The sequence below is a fragment of the Oncorhynchus keta genome, chromosome 22 (assembly GCF_023373465.1).
Source record: "Oncorhynchus keta strain PuntledgeMale-10-30-2019 chromosome 22, Oket_V2, whole genome shotgun sequence".
Classification (NCBI taxonomy): Eukaryota; Metazoa; Chordata; class Actinopteri; order Salmoniformes; family Salmonidae; genus Oncorhynchus; species Oncorhynchus keta.
Genome location: NC_068442.1, coordinates 6,830,218 through 6,849,444, shown reverse-complemented (window position 1 = coordinate 6,849,444; position 19,227 = coordinate 6,830,218). Strand labels below are relative to the sequence as shown.

Below are 19,227 nucleotides of genomic sequence, written 5' to 3'. Positions count from 1 at the left end.
CCCTCTCTCCACTCCCCAGCTGGTGTTGTCCCTGGATCCTAAGGAGGAAGCCCAGGCCATCTGTAATGAACTGGTGGTCCAGACTGGAGACCTGCAGAAAGAAGTCACCTGTCTCAGGAACCTGCCTCTCAAGGTAGGTATTTTTTTTACCTCTGACTGCTGTGTGTCTGTGTGTCACTTCAGCCCTGCCACTCAAGAGCCCCCGCTATAATATTTCCACTTTCCTTACTGGGCCACTCTGACTGAATGAATGAGAGTCCTGTCTCAGTTTCCTCTATCTGTCCCTGCACACCTTTTCACTGCTCTCTCTTCCCATCAGGTCCAATTCTAACCTTCTCACAACCTCGGGTCAATTCCCATTTCGCACCCTCTCTATGTGTAGGGTCCTGTGTGTAAAAGGGTTCTGACAGGGTGAGTCCTCACAGCCCATAACTCAGACACAGTGTGACAGTGTCCTGTCAATGTGGAGATGGGGAGGTTAGGGTGGGGAAGAAGGGGGGGTTGGGAGCCCCGGACGCTGGCGGTGTCAGACAGGAATCTGACAACCAACGGAGGCCATTTGGAGAGACTTACTCAGGGCCCGGGGGGGGCAGGCCCTCGCACCAGTTTATCTTATCTGTTGGGGCTCGTCTTGACACCCACCCCCCTAAACACACATACACAGAGTGCCTGGCCAGATGGAAGGATTGTGCTTCTGCCCATCTCCAATCTATGGGGTTGGTAAAATCATAGATCTGTTCCATAAATCTACAGGGCATTCAGATGTGGAAAAAGTATTCAGACCACTTCCCTATTTTATTACGTTACAACCTTATTCTAAAAGTTTTAAAAAATCTGTCGTTCTACCCCTGAACAAGGCAGTTGGCCTACTGGGGAACAGTGGGTTTTCTTTGTAAATAAGAATTTGTTCTTAACTGACTTGCCTAAAGCCTCAATGGAAAACAAATCTACAAACAATACCCCATAATGATAAAGCAAAAACAGGTTTAGAATGTTTTGCAAATGTATTAAAAATAAAAAACAGATACCGTATACATAAGTATTCAGACCCTTTGCTATGAGACTTGAAATTGAACTCAGTGCATCCTGTTTCCATTGATCATTCTTGAGATTTTTCTACAACTCTAACGTAGTCCACCTGTGATAAATTAAATTGATTGGACATGATGTGGAAAGAAACACACCTGTTGACAGTGCACGTCAGACCAAAAACCAGGCCATGAAGTCGAAGGAATTGTCCGTAGAGCTCCGAAACAGCATTGTCTCTAGGCACAGGTCTGGGGAAGGGTACCGAGAAATGTCTGTAATTGAAGATCTCAGAACACAGTGGCCTCCATCATTCTTAAATGGAAGAAGTTTGGAACCACCAAGACTCTTCCTAGAGCTAGCCTCTCGGCCAAACTGAGCAATCGGGGGAGAAGGGCCTTGGTCAGGGAGGTGACCACAGTGTCTCCTGACCCCTCCTGTCTCAGCCTCCAGTATTTATGCTGCAGTAGTTTGTGTGTCGGGGGGCTAGGGTCAGTTTGTTATATCTGGAGTACTTCTCCTGTCCTATTCGGTGTCCTGTGTGAATCTAAGTGTGCGTTCTCTAATTCTCTCCTTCTCTCTTTCTTTCTCTCTCTTGGAGGACCTGAGCCCTAGGACCATGCCCCAGGACTACCTGACATGATGACTCCTTGCTGTCCCCAGTCCACCTGACCGTGCTGCTGCTCCAGTTTCAACTGTTGTGCCTTATTATTATTCAACCATGCTGGTCATATATGAACATTTGAACATCTTGGCCCAGTTCTGTTATGATCTCCACCCGGCACAGTCAGAAGAGGACTGGCCACCCCACATAGCCTGGTTCCTCTCTAGGTTTCTTCCTAGGTTTTGGCCTTTCTAGGGAGTATTTCCTAGCCACCGTGCTTCTACACCTGCATTGCTTGCTGTTTGGGGTTTTAGGCTGGGTTTCTGTACAGCACTTTGAGATATCAGCTGATCTAAGAAGGGCTAAATAAATATATTTGATTTAAAAAGACTCACAGATGTAGTGTACTCAAAGCAAAGGCCATGTAGGGAATAGGGTGCAATTTGGGATGCAGCCCTAAAAGGGTCTGGTCAGGATTAGGTCAGAGTCTCATTAGGTAATTATGTCCACTTGAAGTGGCGTGTGTGTGTCAGAGTATGTGAGCGGAGTTGAGCTGTTGGAAATCCCACTCACCGGTCACGGAGTGGTCTTTGTGCACCGCTCTGGCGCTCAATGGCCCTTCCCCTGCTCCAAATGAGCTCCATTCATTGTTTAAAAAAAAGATAATTTAACAAACACGCCATCTACTTTTGTGACTATGTACCATTTGGATTTGAAGTAGACTATCATAAGAAGCTTCAACATTACAACAACATGTTGTAGGCTATGAACAAGGACCTACATAGGCGACAGGCTACATGGGCACTGTGTTAAAAAAAACAAATAGCTTTTTCTCTACTCTATTTATGATCAGATACTTCAGTTGTAACTGGCTCTGTTGCACTCACATTTTACAGTTGATAGACAACTTTAGCACTGTTACAAACTTACTCCTCTCGTTCAACAGTAGCCTATATAGAAACCAAAACGTCTCCGGTGCTGCTGCATGGGCTCTTTGGTTGTCTTGCCATCAATTACACAGGCTGTATGACCTATTTCTTGGTCGACTCATATCAACATCCCTGCGCATTAGTGGTGGGGTATACAAAAGTATCGGCCTAATTAAAAGAATACTGCTGGGCTGAGCATGGCTTTAGCTTGTGACTTAGCGATACCGGAGCGAAATTGGAGCGGTAGAGAAAGCCCACGCTCCAGCCAAATTACTCAAGCTCAACTCGACTCTAGCCCAATGCACTCCGCTCACATCCTCTGGTGTGAGAGAGAGAGAGAGACGTGTGTGTCTCGAGTTTGTGTCCACCCTACTCTTTCTCACATGTTCCCTTGTGATCCTCCTCCTCCTAAAATGGACCCGGCCGGAGGTTCCTGCCCGCTTCCTCGACCTGGTTCCCACGGCGACTGGAGGAAACGGGTTCTGAAGACGCTCGCACTGAGTATGCTCAGAGCAGGCCTGCTCTTTTACTAATAGACATCGACTCTGCCCGTAATATCCAAACACTATTCATTTGGATAAATGATGCCATAGGTCAAAGGTTATCAATCAATTTGCTTAATTGTTTTATCTAATTGACATTTCTGTTTGAGGAATTATGCCAAATGAGAATATCTCAAATGCAGACCTTTCAAGAAAAGTTGTAGTATTTTTGATTGACGTTCCTTATTATTTGTATACTTGGATCTTAATAGTTTATTTATTTTGTTCTTAATCCTTTGTGGGCTTTTGAAAATAAAATAAAACGTTCTTTATCCAGCATTTTACTGCATTAAATTGCTGCACATGTTAGAACACTGTCGGTGAAATACACTTCCCACATATTGTTCAAGATTAAAATATTTTAGTTGACTATATGACTAAAACTATTTGATTACGTTCTGATATAAAGTAAATATGGTTTGTTTTATGGAAATATCGTATTTCTTCTTGGATATACATTTAATATATATTTTCAATTTACATTTTGTTTACAATTTCTAACAGTTTTTGTTTTGTTTTTTCAAGGGTTGATACATGTAATTGAAAAAAATACTATGTTAATCTTTTGTCTCTGCAAATGGAGTTTATACTAAGCATTATAACGTTTCTCTACTGGAGGAATGTTGATTTTTATTAATTGTCCTGCGTCTTGTTCGTTTCTTCCACGAAGATCATGAGAGAATCCAATTTCAGCCTTAACCTCATCCCAACAGGAGACCGAGCACCAGACCACCCAATTACAAAGACAAAACGGGATTGGGAACATTAAATCACTTGCACGAAGCGGAGATCAAAGATAAAGGAAATACAATGTGACAATCGAGCAGATCGCGAAACGAGTTCAAAAGAATTTGATAATCTAATTATAAATGCACCCAAACTTTTGGGCGGCCTTTGATTAATCTGCATTTAACTTCTGCAAATAATATTAGTCATCATGGCCGCATCTCGTCTAATTCTTAACCTGTGTGCATAATATGGCGTCATGGCTGTACATTTCTGGACTTTTTGGCGACTGTGTGTTATAGGCATAAGCATAACTAAGCACGTTTGTAGCGCACCAGTTCCTTCTAAACACGTCAATTTGATTGTTTTTGTTAAAACGCTCAGGGTTTAACACATTACCTCGTACCACATTCTACACCTTGCCGCTTGGAAATCGGCCAAACTTGTGTCTGGTATCAAGCTAGCCTGAACAGATACTTTCAGACATCTAATTTCTTCACCTCATTCCTGAGACAGGACTGCGCCCACCCCTTGTGTAAGCAATTTAAACCTGATAGCAAACGATCATCTGCCTATCTTTACACTGCAAATATCTGTTAACTTTAGATCGACTCAATATCTCATGCGCTTCCAATATCTAATGAGCTTCTTTTACCATTCTCTTTGTCATATAAGCGTTATGGTTTATATGTACAAAGATCCATCCGGGCGGTAAACCTCTTCTGATCGATTTATTTTTTAATGCAAGACAAAGTAGAACTTTGATTTGTGCAATCGAGAAGCTGTCAAGACTCCTGTCTGACCGCGCGCCTGTGTTGTTTTCTTACTCATGGAAATGCTCAGTACAAGTGCCTGAATGTGCACACCGACAAAACTTTTAGTAATATGAATTTATTGCCAAGTGGAAAATGTTTTTATTTATCTGTAGTAATCTGCTGGCTAACGTCAAGGGTCGGCGGATCTTTATGGTGAGTAAGACAAAAAAAAAATGGAACATAGCACCAACCATTTAATGCAAGTGTAAAGTTAATTGAATATTAAATATTATGCAGTGATTTATAGGCTATATCAAAAATAATTATAGCCTACACAATGAAGTCTGAACTGTATAATAGTCAAGGACACGTATACTGTAGGCTATGATCTGTCTTTCAATTATTGTTTTAATTAAACTAGTTGAATTATTGTCAAAAATTAAGTGTAAAATAATATAATGTATCCCCCAATAACATTAGACATGCATGCATTTCTTTAATTTGGACACATTTTATAGGGCAGATACTTTTCTATTCCTTTATTTGAGTGTTATAGAAGCCTAGTTTTTCCATTATTTTTTAAATAACCCATCATTGCCACAAGGACATTAAAACAGATTACATTTGCATGGTCCAAGCCAAAACCTCAACTTTCTATGCAGTCAGTGGTGTAAAGTACTTAAGTAAAAATACTTTAAAGTACTACTTAAGTAGTTTTTTTGGGGGTATCTGTACTTTACTATTTATATTTTTTACTTTTACTTCACTACATTCCTTAAGAACATAGTGTAATTTTTACTCCATTTTCATTGACACCCAAAAGTACTTGTTACATGTTGAATGCTTAGCAGGACAGGAAAATAGTGAAATGCCCGTACTTATCAACCGAACATCCCATGTCATCTCTACTGCCTCTGATCTGGCGGACTCGCTAAACACAAATGCTTTGTTTCTAAATTATGTCTGAGTGTTGGAGTGTGCCCATGGCTTTCCGAAATTCAAAACATATATAAAAACTGGTGCCTGGTTTGCTTAATATAAGGATTTTGAAATGATTTACACTTTTACTTTTGGTACTTAAGTATATTTTAAACCAAATACATTGACTTTTACTCAAGTATAATTGTACTGGGTGACTTTTACTTTTATCTTATTAGAAAATGACTAAAGTATCTTTACTTTTACTCAAGTATGACAGTTGGGTACTTTTTCCACCACTGTATGCAGGTACATGGGAACCCTTGGTTCGCAAGTGATGTGCGACAACATCCCAGGGTTAGTCAACAAACAGCGGCAGCTGTGCCGCCAGCATCCCAACATTATGCAGGCGATCGGAGCCGGGATTAAAGACTGGATCGGGGAGTGCCAACATCAGTTTCAGAACCACCGCTGGAACTGCAATACCATAGAGCGAGACCACAATGTGTTCGGACGCCTACTGCTGCGTAGTAAGTATTGAGCGCGAGAGAGGGAGAAAAAACCGCACATGTAAGCCCTACTTTAAGAATATGTATTTAAGCTATTACATGTATCGAGCGCAGATGTAGGTTTATATTTTCTGACTGAAATACAGGTATGAACTGCCCACAAAATCAATTAATTTTTACAATAAATTACTTCTACTTGCCGTTATCATTCACCTGATAAGACATTACTTTTTGACATGGCATATGACGGGTGTCCCTGGGTCGCCGGTTTGCCTAGGCGTGGGTCCCTTTGCAAGAAAAATGTGAAAACCCCTGAAATAGCTGATATGCTGGGTTGTTTCTGTTATGTCCTGGGAAAGTGATATAGGCTACTCATCTTTGTCCTCATTTACAAGACACGCACGTCTGCACAATAGGCTTGTAAATGGTGATCTTATCATTCACATCTGCTATAGACTATAGGCTCCTAGATCAATGGCAAAATGGTATGCGCTTTTTCTCCCACCAATTCTTCACAGTGGTGAACCTATAAAGTTCTTCTAGCGTTTATCAAAGTGAAAGAATTCGTGTGAAATACATGTTCTTCCCTAACAGATGTTTTCCCCCGTGCTTGCATTGCATTCCATGCATTGTCTCACTTTACTGTCATACATTTATCAAGTTGACGCGCGTGCCTGCTGCTCTGATCGGTTTCTGATCCAATGCGCGGCGTGTTTATAAAACTGCCACGCCTGACGAATGTGGGGAGTCTGGAATAAGAAATTGTCACCTCCCATCTCGTCACCTGACCAACTATGGACTAATCAGTCCGCTCAATTTTGGAATCTCTTTTTAATTGGTATAAATCTCAGGATCCACTCGAGACCTTGGGGAGGGTGGGATCATAGAACTTGAATTGGTAATTGTTTTGGGCATCATGCTCCAGTCCTGCTCTTATATTCGCTCGAAATTAATTTGAGGTGGAACTTTAAGGGCCAGTTTCCCGGACAAAGATTAAGACTTGTCCTGGACTAAGAAGCATTTTCAATGGAGATTCACCATTGAAAGTATTTTTTAGTGCAGGACTAGGTTTAATATGTGTCTGGGAAACTGGCCCTGAGAGTTCAGTGTAATCTGGTTATTTACATTTACATTTAAGTCATTTAGCAGACGCTCTTATCCAGAGCGACTTACAAATTGGTGCATTCACCTTATTTAAATGGGCCTGTGGAGTTCATACTTCCCAGGCACAGCTCTGGTTGTGTCACACGACATTAGGAAGATGCTCTGATTGGCAGCATTATCGCTGTGGTACCGTGATAGCTACTTTTTTTTGTCAATGTCAGGACGCTAATTTAAAACAATTACTGGGATTTATTTGTAATTTTATGTTCTCACTGTTTGGTTGTTTTATTCTCCCTATTAACCGTGTTAAAGACACTCACCCACAGAAGTTGGATGTTTCCTGACTGGACACCAACTCACACACAGACAGACATACACACACACACCTCTTGTCATCTATAGCCTTTGATCCCACAGATCTCTCATCAGTTACAAGTGCAGTCAGGTCATACGGGTCCTTTATCAGACCACTGCTGGTAAATGTTACCCATTTATCCATCTCAGAGTTAGATGAAGCAAAACACTGCCATGCATGAAATAAAAGACTTGAAAGAAAGCAGCAACAGACCGTATTCATGCAGGTACACCAACAGCACCAGCTACCTCTTTCTGTTTTGTGTTGAAGCTCCAATGAAGATCCTATTTGAACTGTGACACTCCCAAGTGAGATTATGGAAATAACATTTACGTAATGCACGATTTCTGTACACTTTCTATGCATCTTTATGGGATTACTAGATGTTATACAATTTAGATCTGCATATTTGTGTAATTTCTAAGTGTGTACAATGAGCAAATGTATGCTTTTGTGCATTTGAGCCTTGGCCCGGCCGGTATGCCTAATACGCGTGTCCACGTAATTTATCCCATCTGGTGTGCATGCTGTCCCAAGCGTGTGTGTAGTGTGTGTGTGTTCAACCAGTGTGCTTAGCCACCCCCTATTCCCCCAGGCAGTAAAAAAACACAACTCTTGTGTGTACGATGTTACCTGTGTTTGTATGTCCTTCCTGTCACACGACTAATGCTCATCCAGTATCCTTCTCTCCCTTTCTTCCAGGCAGTCGTGAAGCAGCCTTTGTGTACGCCATCTCCTCGGCCGGGGTGGTCCACACCCTGACCCGAGCCTGCAGCCAGGGAGAGCTGCAGTCGTGCTCCTGCGACCCCACCAAGAAGGGCTCGTCCCAGGACGCCAAGGGGGCGTTCGACTGGGGCGGCTGCAGTGACCACGTGGAGCACGCCATGAGGTTCAGCCAGGCCTTTGTAGATGCCAAAGAGCGGAAGGAGCGAGATGCCAGGGCTCTGATGAACCTTCACAACAACCGCGCCGGGAGGAAGGTGGGGTTCAAAGTTCATACACACTAGAGGTGATGGTCCAGAACCAACTGGATCTAGATCAGCGTTGAGAGGAATCACCAGACATTTTACATATATATTTTTTTATTGTTCCTGAACTATTCACACCTGAATCAAGTAGTCAAACACTGATCTAGAGGAAGTATATCGACTGTTACCAAGTCCTTAACACACACATACACACACCCTAACGTCCTACCACCACTCTACCACCAACTTGACACACACCTAGATCCCTGACTTGCATCTTCTCCCTCCTCATCTCCCAGGCAGTGAAGCGATTAATGTCTCTGGAGTGTAAGTGTCACGGCGTGAGCGGCTCCTGCAGTGTACGGACCTGCTGGCTGGCCCTGGCCGACTTCCGCCGCACGGGCGACCATCTGCGGCGGCGCTACAACGGGGCAGTGCAGGTGGTCATGAACCAGTATGGCACGGGCTTCACCACCGCACAGCGGCATCTCAAACGGCCCAGCAAAAACGACCTGGTCTACTTCGAGGACTCGCCAGACTACTGCATACGAGACCAAGAGTCCGGTGAGTCTGGCGTTTTCAGATTTACTCCACAGCTCTCGATGTTCAAAGCAGTTATATACACGGACATTGGACGGACAGACAGACAAGCAAGCAAAGAGACTGACTAGACTGTGAGTGCTTTCTGTCTATTTGACATCTGACATGACTGTCTGTCTGTAGAGTAGACCACCATACTACTTGTCCATAATATCTTCAGTATGTGGTAATATCTTCAGAGGGTAAGCGCTCAGTCTCTTGTACCCTAGGGTTATTCTTCATGCTGCACTGGATAACACCAGATGTAGAGTGTGTGAGTAAGTGCAAAAAAGAGGGAATGCGTTTGTGTACGTGCGCGAGAGAAGAAAAGTGTGTGTGTGTGTGTGTGTGAGATGGTAAGAAAAGAAAGTGGGTGTGACAGAGAGAGAAGGGGAGAAGTGTGTGTGTGTGAGTGAGATGGTAAGAAAAGAAAGTGGGTGTGACAGAGAGAGAAGGGGAGAAAAGTGTGTGTGATCCGGAGAACCTGGGTGCCTGTCAGGCAGCAGGTGATCCGAGGCGATCGGGTGTCGGCCAGTTTAAGGGCCATTACACAGTTCTTTGGGATGAAACCCGACCTGCTGCACACTGTAATAAATTACCCCCTCTGGAGCAATGCACACACACACACACACACACACACACACACTTTCCCATCAAAGCCAACCACCCCTAATGTAGACCTGGGGGGCCTTTCTGAAGTTGCTTCCTCTCTTTGTCTCCTCTCCCTCATTACACTGTCCTAAAGTCACAGGATTTGTGAAGGTAATCTGGAGAACAGGTCTTTCATGTCAGTGCAAATGAAGGAAAGGATACAAGGAAACAAAGATGGTTTAGACTATTGAGATACACTCAATCTTACAGTAGGCCATCTTTGCTGTTTTGATGACTGATGTACAGTCGTGGCCAAAAGTTTTGAGAATGACACAAATATTAATTTTCAAAGTCTGCTGCCTCAGTTTGTATGATGGCAATTTGCATAAACTCCAGAATGTTATGAAGAGTGATCAGATGAATTGCAATTAATTGCCAAGTCCCTCTTTGCAAAGCAAACAAACTGAATCCACAAAAACATTTCCACTGCATTTCAGCCCTGCCACAAAATCATGTCAGTGATTCTCTCGTTAACACAGGTGTGAGTGTTGACGAGAACAAGGCTGGAGATCACTCTGTCATGCTGATTGAGTTCGAATAACAGACTGTAAGCTTCAAAAGTAGGGTGGTGCTTGGAATCATTGTTCTTCCTTTGTCAACCATGGTTACCTGCATGGAAACACATGCCGTCATCATTGCTTTGCACAAAAAGGGCTTCATAGGCAAGGATATTGCTGGCAGTAAGATTGCACCATTTATCGGATCATCAAGACCTTCAAGGAGAGCGGTTCAATTATTGTGAAGGCTTCAGGGTGCCCAAGAAAGTCCAGCAAGCGCCAGGACCGTCTCCTAAAGTTGATTCAGCTGCGGGATTGGGGAACCACCAGTACAGAGCTTGCTCAGGAATGGCAGCAGGCAAGTGTGAGTGCATCTGCATGCACAGTGAGGTGAAGATTTTTGGAGGATGGCCTGGTGTCAAGAAGGGCAGCAAAGAAGCCACTTCTCTCTAGGAAAAAAATCAGGGACAGACTGATATTCTGCAAAAGGTACAGGGATTGGACTGCTGAGGACTGTGGTAAAGTAATTTTCTCTGATGAATCCCCTGTCCGATTGTTTGGGGCATCCGGGAAAAAAAGCTTGTCTGGAGAAGTCAAGGTGAGCGCTACCATCAGTCCTGTGTCATGCCAACAGTAAAGCATCCTGAGACCATTCATGTGTGGGGTTCCTTCTCAGCCAAAGGAGTGGGCTCACTCACAATTTTGCCTAAGAAACTTGGCCATGAATAAAGAATGGTACCAACACATCCTCTGAGAGCAACTTCTCCCAACCATCCAGGAACAGTTTGGTGATGAACAATGCCTTTTCCAGCATGATGGAGCACCTTGCCATAAGGCTCGGGGAACAAAAAAAAAACATAGATGTTTTGGGTCCATGGCCAGGAAACTCCCCCGAACTTAATCCCATTGAGAACTTGTGGTCAACCCTCAAGAGGCAGGTGGACAAACAAAAACCCACAAACTCCAAGCATTGATTATGCAAGAATGGGCTGCAATCAGTCAGGATGTGGCCCAGAAGTAAATGGACAGCATGCCAGGGCAGATTGCAGAGGTCTTGAAAAAGAAGGGTCAACACTGCAAATATTGACTCTTTGCATCAATTTCATGTAATTGTCAATAAAAGCCTTTGACACTTATGAAATGCTTGTAATTATACTTCAGTATTCCATAGTAACATCTGACAAAAATATCTAAAGACACTGAAACAGCAAACTTTGTGGAAATTAATATTTGTGTCATTCTCAACTTTTGGCCACGACTGTACAGTTCTGTTTTAAAGTGTGTTTTGAAGAGTGCGTGCGTTTGGAAGTGTGTGTTTTGGAAGAGGGTCCTGTTTTGAACACTGATTTGTACAGTTCCAGTGCACGAAGGCCCTTTTATGGACTGTGTACATGTGAGCATGGGGAGTTCACTGATCAGCGCCCATCTTGTGAGAACCTCTCTCCACAGACATTAGCGCCAGTCATCTGGGACTACACACACATACACACACACACAGTGGAGACTGCACCCCCTTGTGCCTCTCCGAAGTGTGAAATCAATTTCCCTCAGCCGCATGGAGGCTCAGGTGCTAAACTCATCTCTCGGCGCCCCCTCATCATAATTCAATAAGCAGACGCCAGGAGAGAAGAGAGGGAGCAAGAGCGAGAGAGAAAGGAGAGGGGAAGAGTGTTTGACGTCACCCCTAGCAGTACAGCATACCGAGAACTGAACGTTGTCAGGAGTGGGTGGAGTCTCGCCGTGCCCAGACATGACCTGGCTGCTCTCCCTCTTTCTATACCTACCTCACTCCTCCTTCTCAGCAGAGGAACAGGTGGAGTCAAATGGACAAAGAGCAGCGGGGCATAGAAATAGGCTGCTTAGAACAGACATGGTCTGTTCCCAATCCCAAATCGACCCCTAGCTAGCCCCTTTTAAGACAGGACATTTACCTTCACCTGTCCAGGGGTTTCACCATAATGCAAAGGAAGGAGCTAAGGAAGCTACTTTAGACTATTGAGGTTTGAGTAGAGGCCTCGAGATGAATATTCACAATTTATTGATCAGTTCGTGTAATTGTATTATGGGCTGATTTCTGGGAGTGAGTCCATTAAGCCTGTCAGACGCCCTTGCAGCGTCCTCATTCTGAGATGATAGGAGGTCCAAGAGTGTGTGACAGCCAACAGGGTGTGTGTTTGCGCCAGTGAGATTGTGTGCCAGCCAGGGTATACGCAGAATGAAGGCGCCTGGAAAATTAACACCTGATGAAGACCCTGAGCCCCAGCTGATGGCTTCTATCATCAATCTCTCATCTCTCCTCCGCCATCCTGCCTCTTTTCATCCTCTTATCCTTCCCATCCCTTGCTTTCTCCCTCAGTCCGTGTCTACCCAGTTTAGATTGAGTATGCTGTGTTCTATTGGAATGATGTCAATACCTGTAGGGTCGTGGGGCTTAGACCGCTGTTTGCCAAATATCACTCTATTGCAGCTAATCTCTGGACTGCAGCTAGGCTGCAAGGATTTTGATTAAGTATATTTGGCGAGATATAAGCACATTTGAAAAGGGTTGTATGTGGGTCACAAGGTTAAACAAGCTTTAGGAATGACTGACTCGCGTATATTCCGTCTGTACATTGTCTCTTCATTTCTCTCACCCTCTTCAGGTTCGGTGGGGACAGGCGGGCGGGTATGCAACCGGACATCTCGCGGCGTGGACAGCTGCGAGGTGATGTGCTGTGGCCGGGGCTACGACACATCGCACCTCAGCCGCAACACCAAGTGTGAGTGCAAGTTCCACTGGTGCTGCGCTGTACACTGCCGGGACTGCAAGCTAGATGTGGATGTGCACACCTGCAAGGCCCAGACGTGACCATTGCGAACCACCAACCAACCGTTTGCACAACGTCTGTCTGAAATGGCAGCCTATTCCCTCTTTAGTGCACTACGTTTGACCATGGGCCCCTATGCCACATGTCGGCTACTCCGCCAATAATGCCCTTTTACAGTCCAAAGATACCCAATCTAATTTCGTTCTTCCCTTACATTCCATTATATTTATTTACTAGTTTTTTTCCCGAGTACAAAATAACCTTTATGTAAATACAAACTTTATGTAATTTAAAAGAAAGTTCAGTATAGATGGGTTAGCTGACCACGTCACAAACTGTGTGTGCACTTCCATGGGGCAGAAGTCAGCGTGGTGTGATTCTGCATGGCCAGATTGCTAGCAAGAATGACAAGAAACTGCCATGTGGGGAATCGTAAGTGGCTCGTTTCATGTTATTCTTGATACCAGGTCTTGTTTTGAGGTGTTTTGGCTGATGTCAATGCTAAAATTAGATAGCTAGCTAACCAACAACTGGAAAGATGTATTTGAGAGACAAGTGCTCATTGTGCAAATGTATTTCTTTACAATAAACATTGGGGACGTTGTCAACTATCTAAGCCAATCCCCGTCTGTTTTGCCGCTAAACAACCAAATGTCTATATAGTTTATGGAATCTGTTAGAAATTGATTGCAGACCTGACCACACCCCCCTTTCCTCAACCAGCCAGTTACAGAACACGGTTTAGTCACCTAACCTGCAGCTATGATCCAATATTTATTAAAATGTTGATATGCTTCACAATCAAAATGGCAGGTTAGACATTGCTATACACAAAAAGTCCTTTATTTTATGTATTTTTCCACTTTTTTAATGATGACAATTGATCACCTTTTTTTGTACAACAAAAAAACGGTTTTACATGAGATTTGAAGACAAAATGAAAACATATCAAATAAAGTCAAAAGCAATTCAGAACTCCATGTTTCCCTTTTCTTCCAATCCATCCTCACTGTCCGTCTAATCCATGATATTGGCACAAAGAGTGTGTCAGTCAAGTCCGGGCGAGGCTGGTCACTGTCAGATGCGTGTGAGCTGATGCCACAGACTGGATGGCAGGATGCTCTCCACTTTCTCCATGATGAAGTTCAGAGGAGCAAACAGGGTGCTAAGAAACTAGAGACAGACAGCGAGAGAGAAGATGTTAGAACACATGACCTCTCACACACACACACTACGCCAATTCCTACTGGAACCAACGTGAACCAGATCTTTTTTGGAACATTTCAAGGTACTGTATGTAGACGGCCTCCCAAATGCTAGTTAGAGGCCTGTGGTAGGAGCACCATAACATGCCAGTTTAGAATGTAGCCATCTCAACGTAGGTAGTGTGTGTTGTCGATGACCTCAAATGCTAGAGGAACATGATAGGAGCACCGTAGCATGCCAGTTGAGGTACTGTGCTCTATGGGGCAGAACCATAACTTTTCTCCCGGGTATGTTGACTACTGGCTGTGTTCTAACACCTGAGAGTGGTGGTTGACTCTCTCGATCAGCCCCCCGTTCAACTCCCCCTTCTCTCTGAGGTGTTCTTTCTCTCTCTCTGCTCATCCCTCGTTCCTCTGTTTTTTGGCATCATGCAGTGTGGGGGATAGGGGCTCCCTCAGAGGGATTGCGGGTCATGGAGGCTCGGCTTAGTCAGATGGCAGATAAAAAGGCCATCAGGGAGAGAGAGAGAGAGGTGAAACGAGCACCTCGTTTACACGCTAAGAGGGAAAGAGGCCCTGTTCCAACCCTTTGAAGATGCACCCTTCCTTGGGAGAAGCCACTGATCTGATAGGTGAAAGCCAAGTCGTGTTTTCATCAATTCAATCATATTAGATCAGTGATTACTTTAAAGTAACTGTCCAGTGAAAATCTCACTTCAAATTTCATATTTTGTTAAAACGCTTGCTCCCGGTATTTCCTCGGATGGATGAGCTGGCCTGAGGAGGATGAGCTGGCCAATCACCAGTCTAATCACAGTTTTTTTATGACCTGTATCCGCCCACACAAGTCTGTTGTTGGGGTACACCGACACCATTCCAACACAGAAAAACATACGTAGACATTTGTGGAAGGAAAACTATTTCACTCATATTGTAAATAATTAAATGTCATATTTCATAGAAATCTGGAAACACTGGATAATTACTTTAAGGAAGCGAGTAAGGAAGAAGGCACATCTGTTTGAACCCTAGTGTGTAAACCAGGTGCTGATTAGTTTGTCTTAGAAGAGTGCACTTTCAAAGTATTGGAAGTGTGTCAGTGAGCTTGTGTGTATGTGTATACACGTGTCTGACCGTTCTTTCTCTCATTCCATATACCAGAACGCTGCTATTGGTGAGGACAGTCTCACCTTTATCGCTAAGGCGAGACTGCAGGTTCTACCAACAAAACACAACCTAGCACTCTGGTACCCTGCAAACCATGATCCACTTATATCTCATATGAGTCAAATGTAATGGAGTCTGTCGCACAAGTGAATGGTTGCCGTTCATACAAGGACCTACCTGTACATAGCTAGACATGACCACCTTGTTGATCTAGCTAGTGAGGTGAGGCAGGTAGTACCACCATCAGTGCATATGCACAAACATTCTCTTGTCAGAGGAGGCTGGTTTGATGTTGACGATGATGTGCTTTCTTGTATACCAAATATGGCCGATATTGTTGTTGTGGGGGGAGGCCGGAGGGAGGTGCTCAGTTTGGAAGAGGGTTGCTCTTTTGTACTCCTACATGGAGCAGAACTTTGCTGCCAAGTTGCTGAAATACCAGCCCTTTGTGTCACGACTGAACAGCCTTGGTTATCACTTGTGGTGCTGATATTTGGGAGTTCTATTTTGGAGTTTCGTCCAAGTACATGACAGTACGTGGCCTTCAGCTTGCAGGCCTGCATAGGGCAAAGGAAAAGCAGCTAGCAAGGTACTGCTCTGTTGTCAGCGATCATGGGCAGCATAGCTGTATGGAGAAGGTACTTTCTATATCCATAACTGTCCAGATATCCATGACCTTTGAAATGTTTGAATCCTTTGACTGTAATGTGATTTGTGAATTCAAATAAAGTATTTAAAATGTGTGTGTGTGTCATCAGCTCTTCGCAGGCAGCACCCAACCAGTGTGGGGTCAGAGCAAGCCCCTGCAGAGGAGATAGTAGCTGCTGATTGTGTCACACCAGGAGCAGAGACATGAGCTCACACACATTCCAGGGGAGTGGCATCAGACAGTACAAGCCTACTGAGGAAGAACATTAGGTAGAGGAGAGGACAGAGCCCTCCACTGGCAGATGGGAGAGGGAGTTGTGTCGGTTCTACATGGGTGGATTCAATAGTCTGAGGCTGCGTCTTTTACTCATTTCCTTCCCCGCTTCACCACTGATCTACAAGAACTTACATTGATAGAGGATGTTGCAACTTGTATAGAGCTTGGCTAGTCTCCTGTTATCCAGACTTGACGAAGGCAGGTCTATGATTGTTAGAGTCTGTCCAGGACATGAACGCAACCAAATGAATGGCCTCCTTACGAAGAATCTGAATGCAAAGAACCTTATTGGGGATTTGACCTACAAAGGCAACTGGATAGTGTGTGAGAGCGGTGCAGGAGACTCACGGCTTTAGCGAAGACTCCCATGAGCTCGGGGAACTGGTGTGTAAGGAGGGCCAGCATGGCGGTGAAGGAACAGAGACCAGCCGTGAACAAGATGAAGAATGGCAGTTCCTTCTTAGGGTACACCGACACCTCATGAAACACTGCTTCCACATGAGAGAGATACAAAGAGAGCATCAACACACTGTACATACTTTATACACAACGTACAGTACCAGTCAAAAATGTAGACACTCATTCGTGGGTTTCTTTATTTTTTACATTGTAGAATACTGGTGAAGACATCTAACTATGAAGTAACCAAGAAAGTGTAAAACAAAACATAATTTAAATTCTTCAAAGTAGCCACCATTTGCCTTCATGACAGCTTTGCACAGTCTTGGCATTCTCTCAATCTGCTTCACATGGAATGCTTTTCCAACAGTCTTGAAGGACTTCCCACATATGCTGAGCACGTGTTGGCTGCTTTTCCTTCACTCTGCAGTCCAACTCATCCCAAACCATCTCAATTGGGTTGAGGTCGGGTTATTGTGGAGGCCAGGTCATCTGATGCAGCACTCACTGTCCTTCTTGGTCAAATACCCCTTACACAGCCTGGAGGTGTGTTTTGGGTCATTGTCCTGTTGAAAAACAAATGATAGTGGAACTATGTGCGAACCAGATGGGATGGTGTATCGCTGCAGAATGCTGTGGTAGCCATGCTGGTTGTGTGCCACTATCATTTGTTTTTCAACAGGACTATGACCCAAAACACACCTCCAGGCTGTGTAAGGGCTATTTGACCAAGAAGGAGAGTGATGGAGTTCTGCATCAGATGACATGGCCTCCACAATCACCCGACCTCAACCCAATTGAGATAGTTTGGGATGAGTTGAACCGCAGAGTGAAGGAAAAGCAGCAACAAGTGCTCAGCGTTTGTGGGAACTCCTTCAAGACTGTTGGAAAAGCATTCCAGGTGACTACCTCCTGAAGCTGGTTGAGAGAATGCCAAGAGTGTGCAAAGCTGTCATCAAGGCAAAGGGTGGAAACCCATTTTATAACCCATTTTAATTTGTTTTAACACTTTTCTGGTTACTACATGATTCCATACGTCTTATTTCATAGTTTTAATGTCTTCAATATTATTATACAATTTACAAAATTGGAAAAATAAAGATAAACCCTGGAATGAGTAGGTGTGTCCAAACTTTTGACTGGTACTGTATACACACACAATGTACACCAACACCTTATGACACACAGCTTCCACAGAGAGATACATAGTCAGGGTCAACACTGTATACACGCAAACACACACACAGTTCAGAGGGGTTGAAGCTAAAAGAAATCCCATTCCTTAAACTTAAGTCATCCTCAGATTGGTGGGAAAACTCTGACTCGAGGGCCACACAGACCTTTTTATGACCGATTTGTTTGTCTACATTTATTTGCGGGCCAGAAAAAGGGCAGTTATTTGAAAACATATAGGAATTGACTGCATTGGGCCTTTAACCCAAAATAATAATCCCCCCCACAAACCTCATGTGTCATCCATATGACTGAAATCAGTTGCAGTGACAGAGAATGTTAACCCAAGAGTACACCTCACACACAACAACTCAGTCAACACACTGTACACACACATACACTGAGTGTATAAAACATTAGGAACACCTGCTCTTTCCATGACATAGAATGACCAGGTGAATCCAGGTGAAAGCTATAATCCCTCTTATTGATGTCACTTGTTAAATCCACTTCAAATCAGTGTTGATGAGGAGACAGGGAAAATAAGAATTTTTAAGCCTTGAGACAATTGAGACATGGATTGCATATGTGTGCCATTCAGAAGGGGAATTGGAAAGAAAATATTTAAGTGCATTTGAACCGGGTATGGTAGTAAGTGCCAGGCGCACCGGTTTGTGTGTGTCAAGAACTGCAACGATGTTGAGCGTGAAAAACCCAGCAGGTTCCTATGTGAATCAAGAATGGTCCACCACCTAAAGGACATCCAGCCAACCTGACAAAACTGTGGGAAGCCAACATGGGCCAGCATCCCTGTGGAACTGTTTTTACACCTTGTAGAGTCCATGCCCCAACGAATTGAGGCTGTGCTGAGGGCAAAAGGGGAGGGGTGCAACTTAATATTCATGTTTTGTACACTCCGTCCATACATACATACATACATACATACATACATACATACATACATACATACATACATACATACATACATACATACATACATACACAAACTTGAATCCAGAGCGTCTCTTACTTGGTAGCAGCTCTCTGTCTGCGGTCTCGGTGCAGATGGGGTATGGGTAGAAGAGGTGGCCTTTCTCCAGAGGGTAGGGGATCATTCTAAAAGCTGGGGAGGACAGAAGACAAAGCATTCAGAATAGGTAGTCATGTACAAATGTTTGTGTTGAGCCAAGAAGTGGGTGGGGGTGGGGGGTCTGGTTAAGCATCAAAATGGAGTACCATGAGAAAAAAATAAAAAAATGTTTTATTGTAATCGCTGCCCTCGAAATGTGTACGTTTGTGTGTATGTGTGTGTGTATATGTGCATATTACGGAGTAAAGGCTAAATGTGAAACACAACAAGCTGTTATGACATATAATGTAAAGGGGAT

General features: G+C 43.9%; 2 protein-coding genes across 9 annotated transcripts in view; one reads left to right on the top strand and one right to left on the bottom strand.

Annotated features, from left to right (window-relative positions):
• Positions 1-2,971: 2,971 nt before the first annotated feature.
• Positions 2,972-13,651, top strand: LOC118400971 (protein Wnt-2-like). 4 transcript variants are annotated; one of them, XM_035798034.2, is made up of 6 exons: positions 3,748-4,362; positions 4,756-4,795; positions 5,810-6,030; positions 8,171-8,448; positions 8,736-9,000; positions 12,806-13,651. In XM_035798034.2, the coding sequence occupies exons 3-6, from the start codon at positions 5,814-5,816 to the stop codon at positions 13,009-13,011; spliced, it is 966 nt and encodes a 321-aa protein (XP_035653927.1). In that variant the 5' UTR covers positions 3,748-4,362; positions 4,756-4,795; positions 5,810-5,813; the 3' UTR covers positions 13,012-13,651. The 4 variants fall into 4 exon arrangements, with proteins under 4 accessions (XP_035653928.1, XP_035653925.1, XP_035653927.1 ...); XM_035798035.2 differs by lacking the exons at positions 3,748-4,362; positions 4,756-4,795 and adding an exon at positions 2,972-3,060; XM_035798032.2 differs by having other exon boundaries at positions 3,745-4,795.
• A 144-nt stretch (positions 13,652-13,795) lies between these two features.
• The window catches only part of LOC118400973 (suppressor of tumorigenicity 7 protein homolog), an 80,665-nt gene continuing 75,233 nt past the window's right edge, over positions 13,796-19,227 (bottom strand). For all 5 annotated transcript variants that reach the window (XM_052474727.1, XM_052474728.1, XM_052474730.1 and 2 more), the window contains 3 exons: positions 18,870-18,962; positions 16,616-16,758; positions 13,796-14,143 (listed from right to left, as the gene is read on the bottom strand). In XM_052474727.1, the coding sequence (XP_052330687.1) occupies positions 14,048-14,143; positions 16,616-16,758; positions 18,870-18,962 (332 nt within the window). In that variant the 3' untranslated portion in view covers positions 13,796-14,047. The remainder of the gene's footprint in view (positions 14,144-16,615; positions 16,759-18,869; positions 18,963-19,227) is intronic.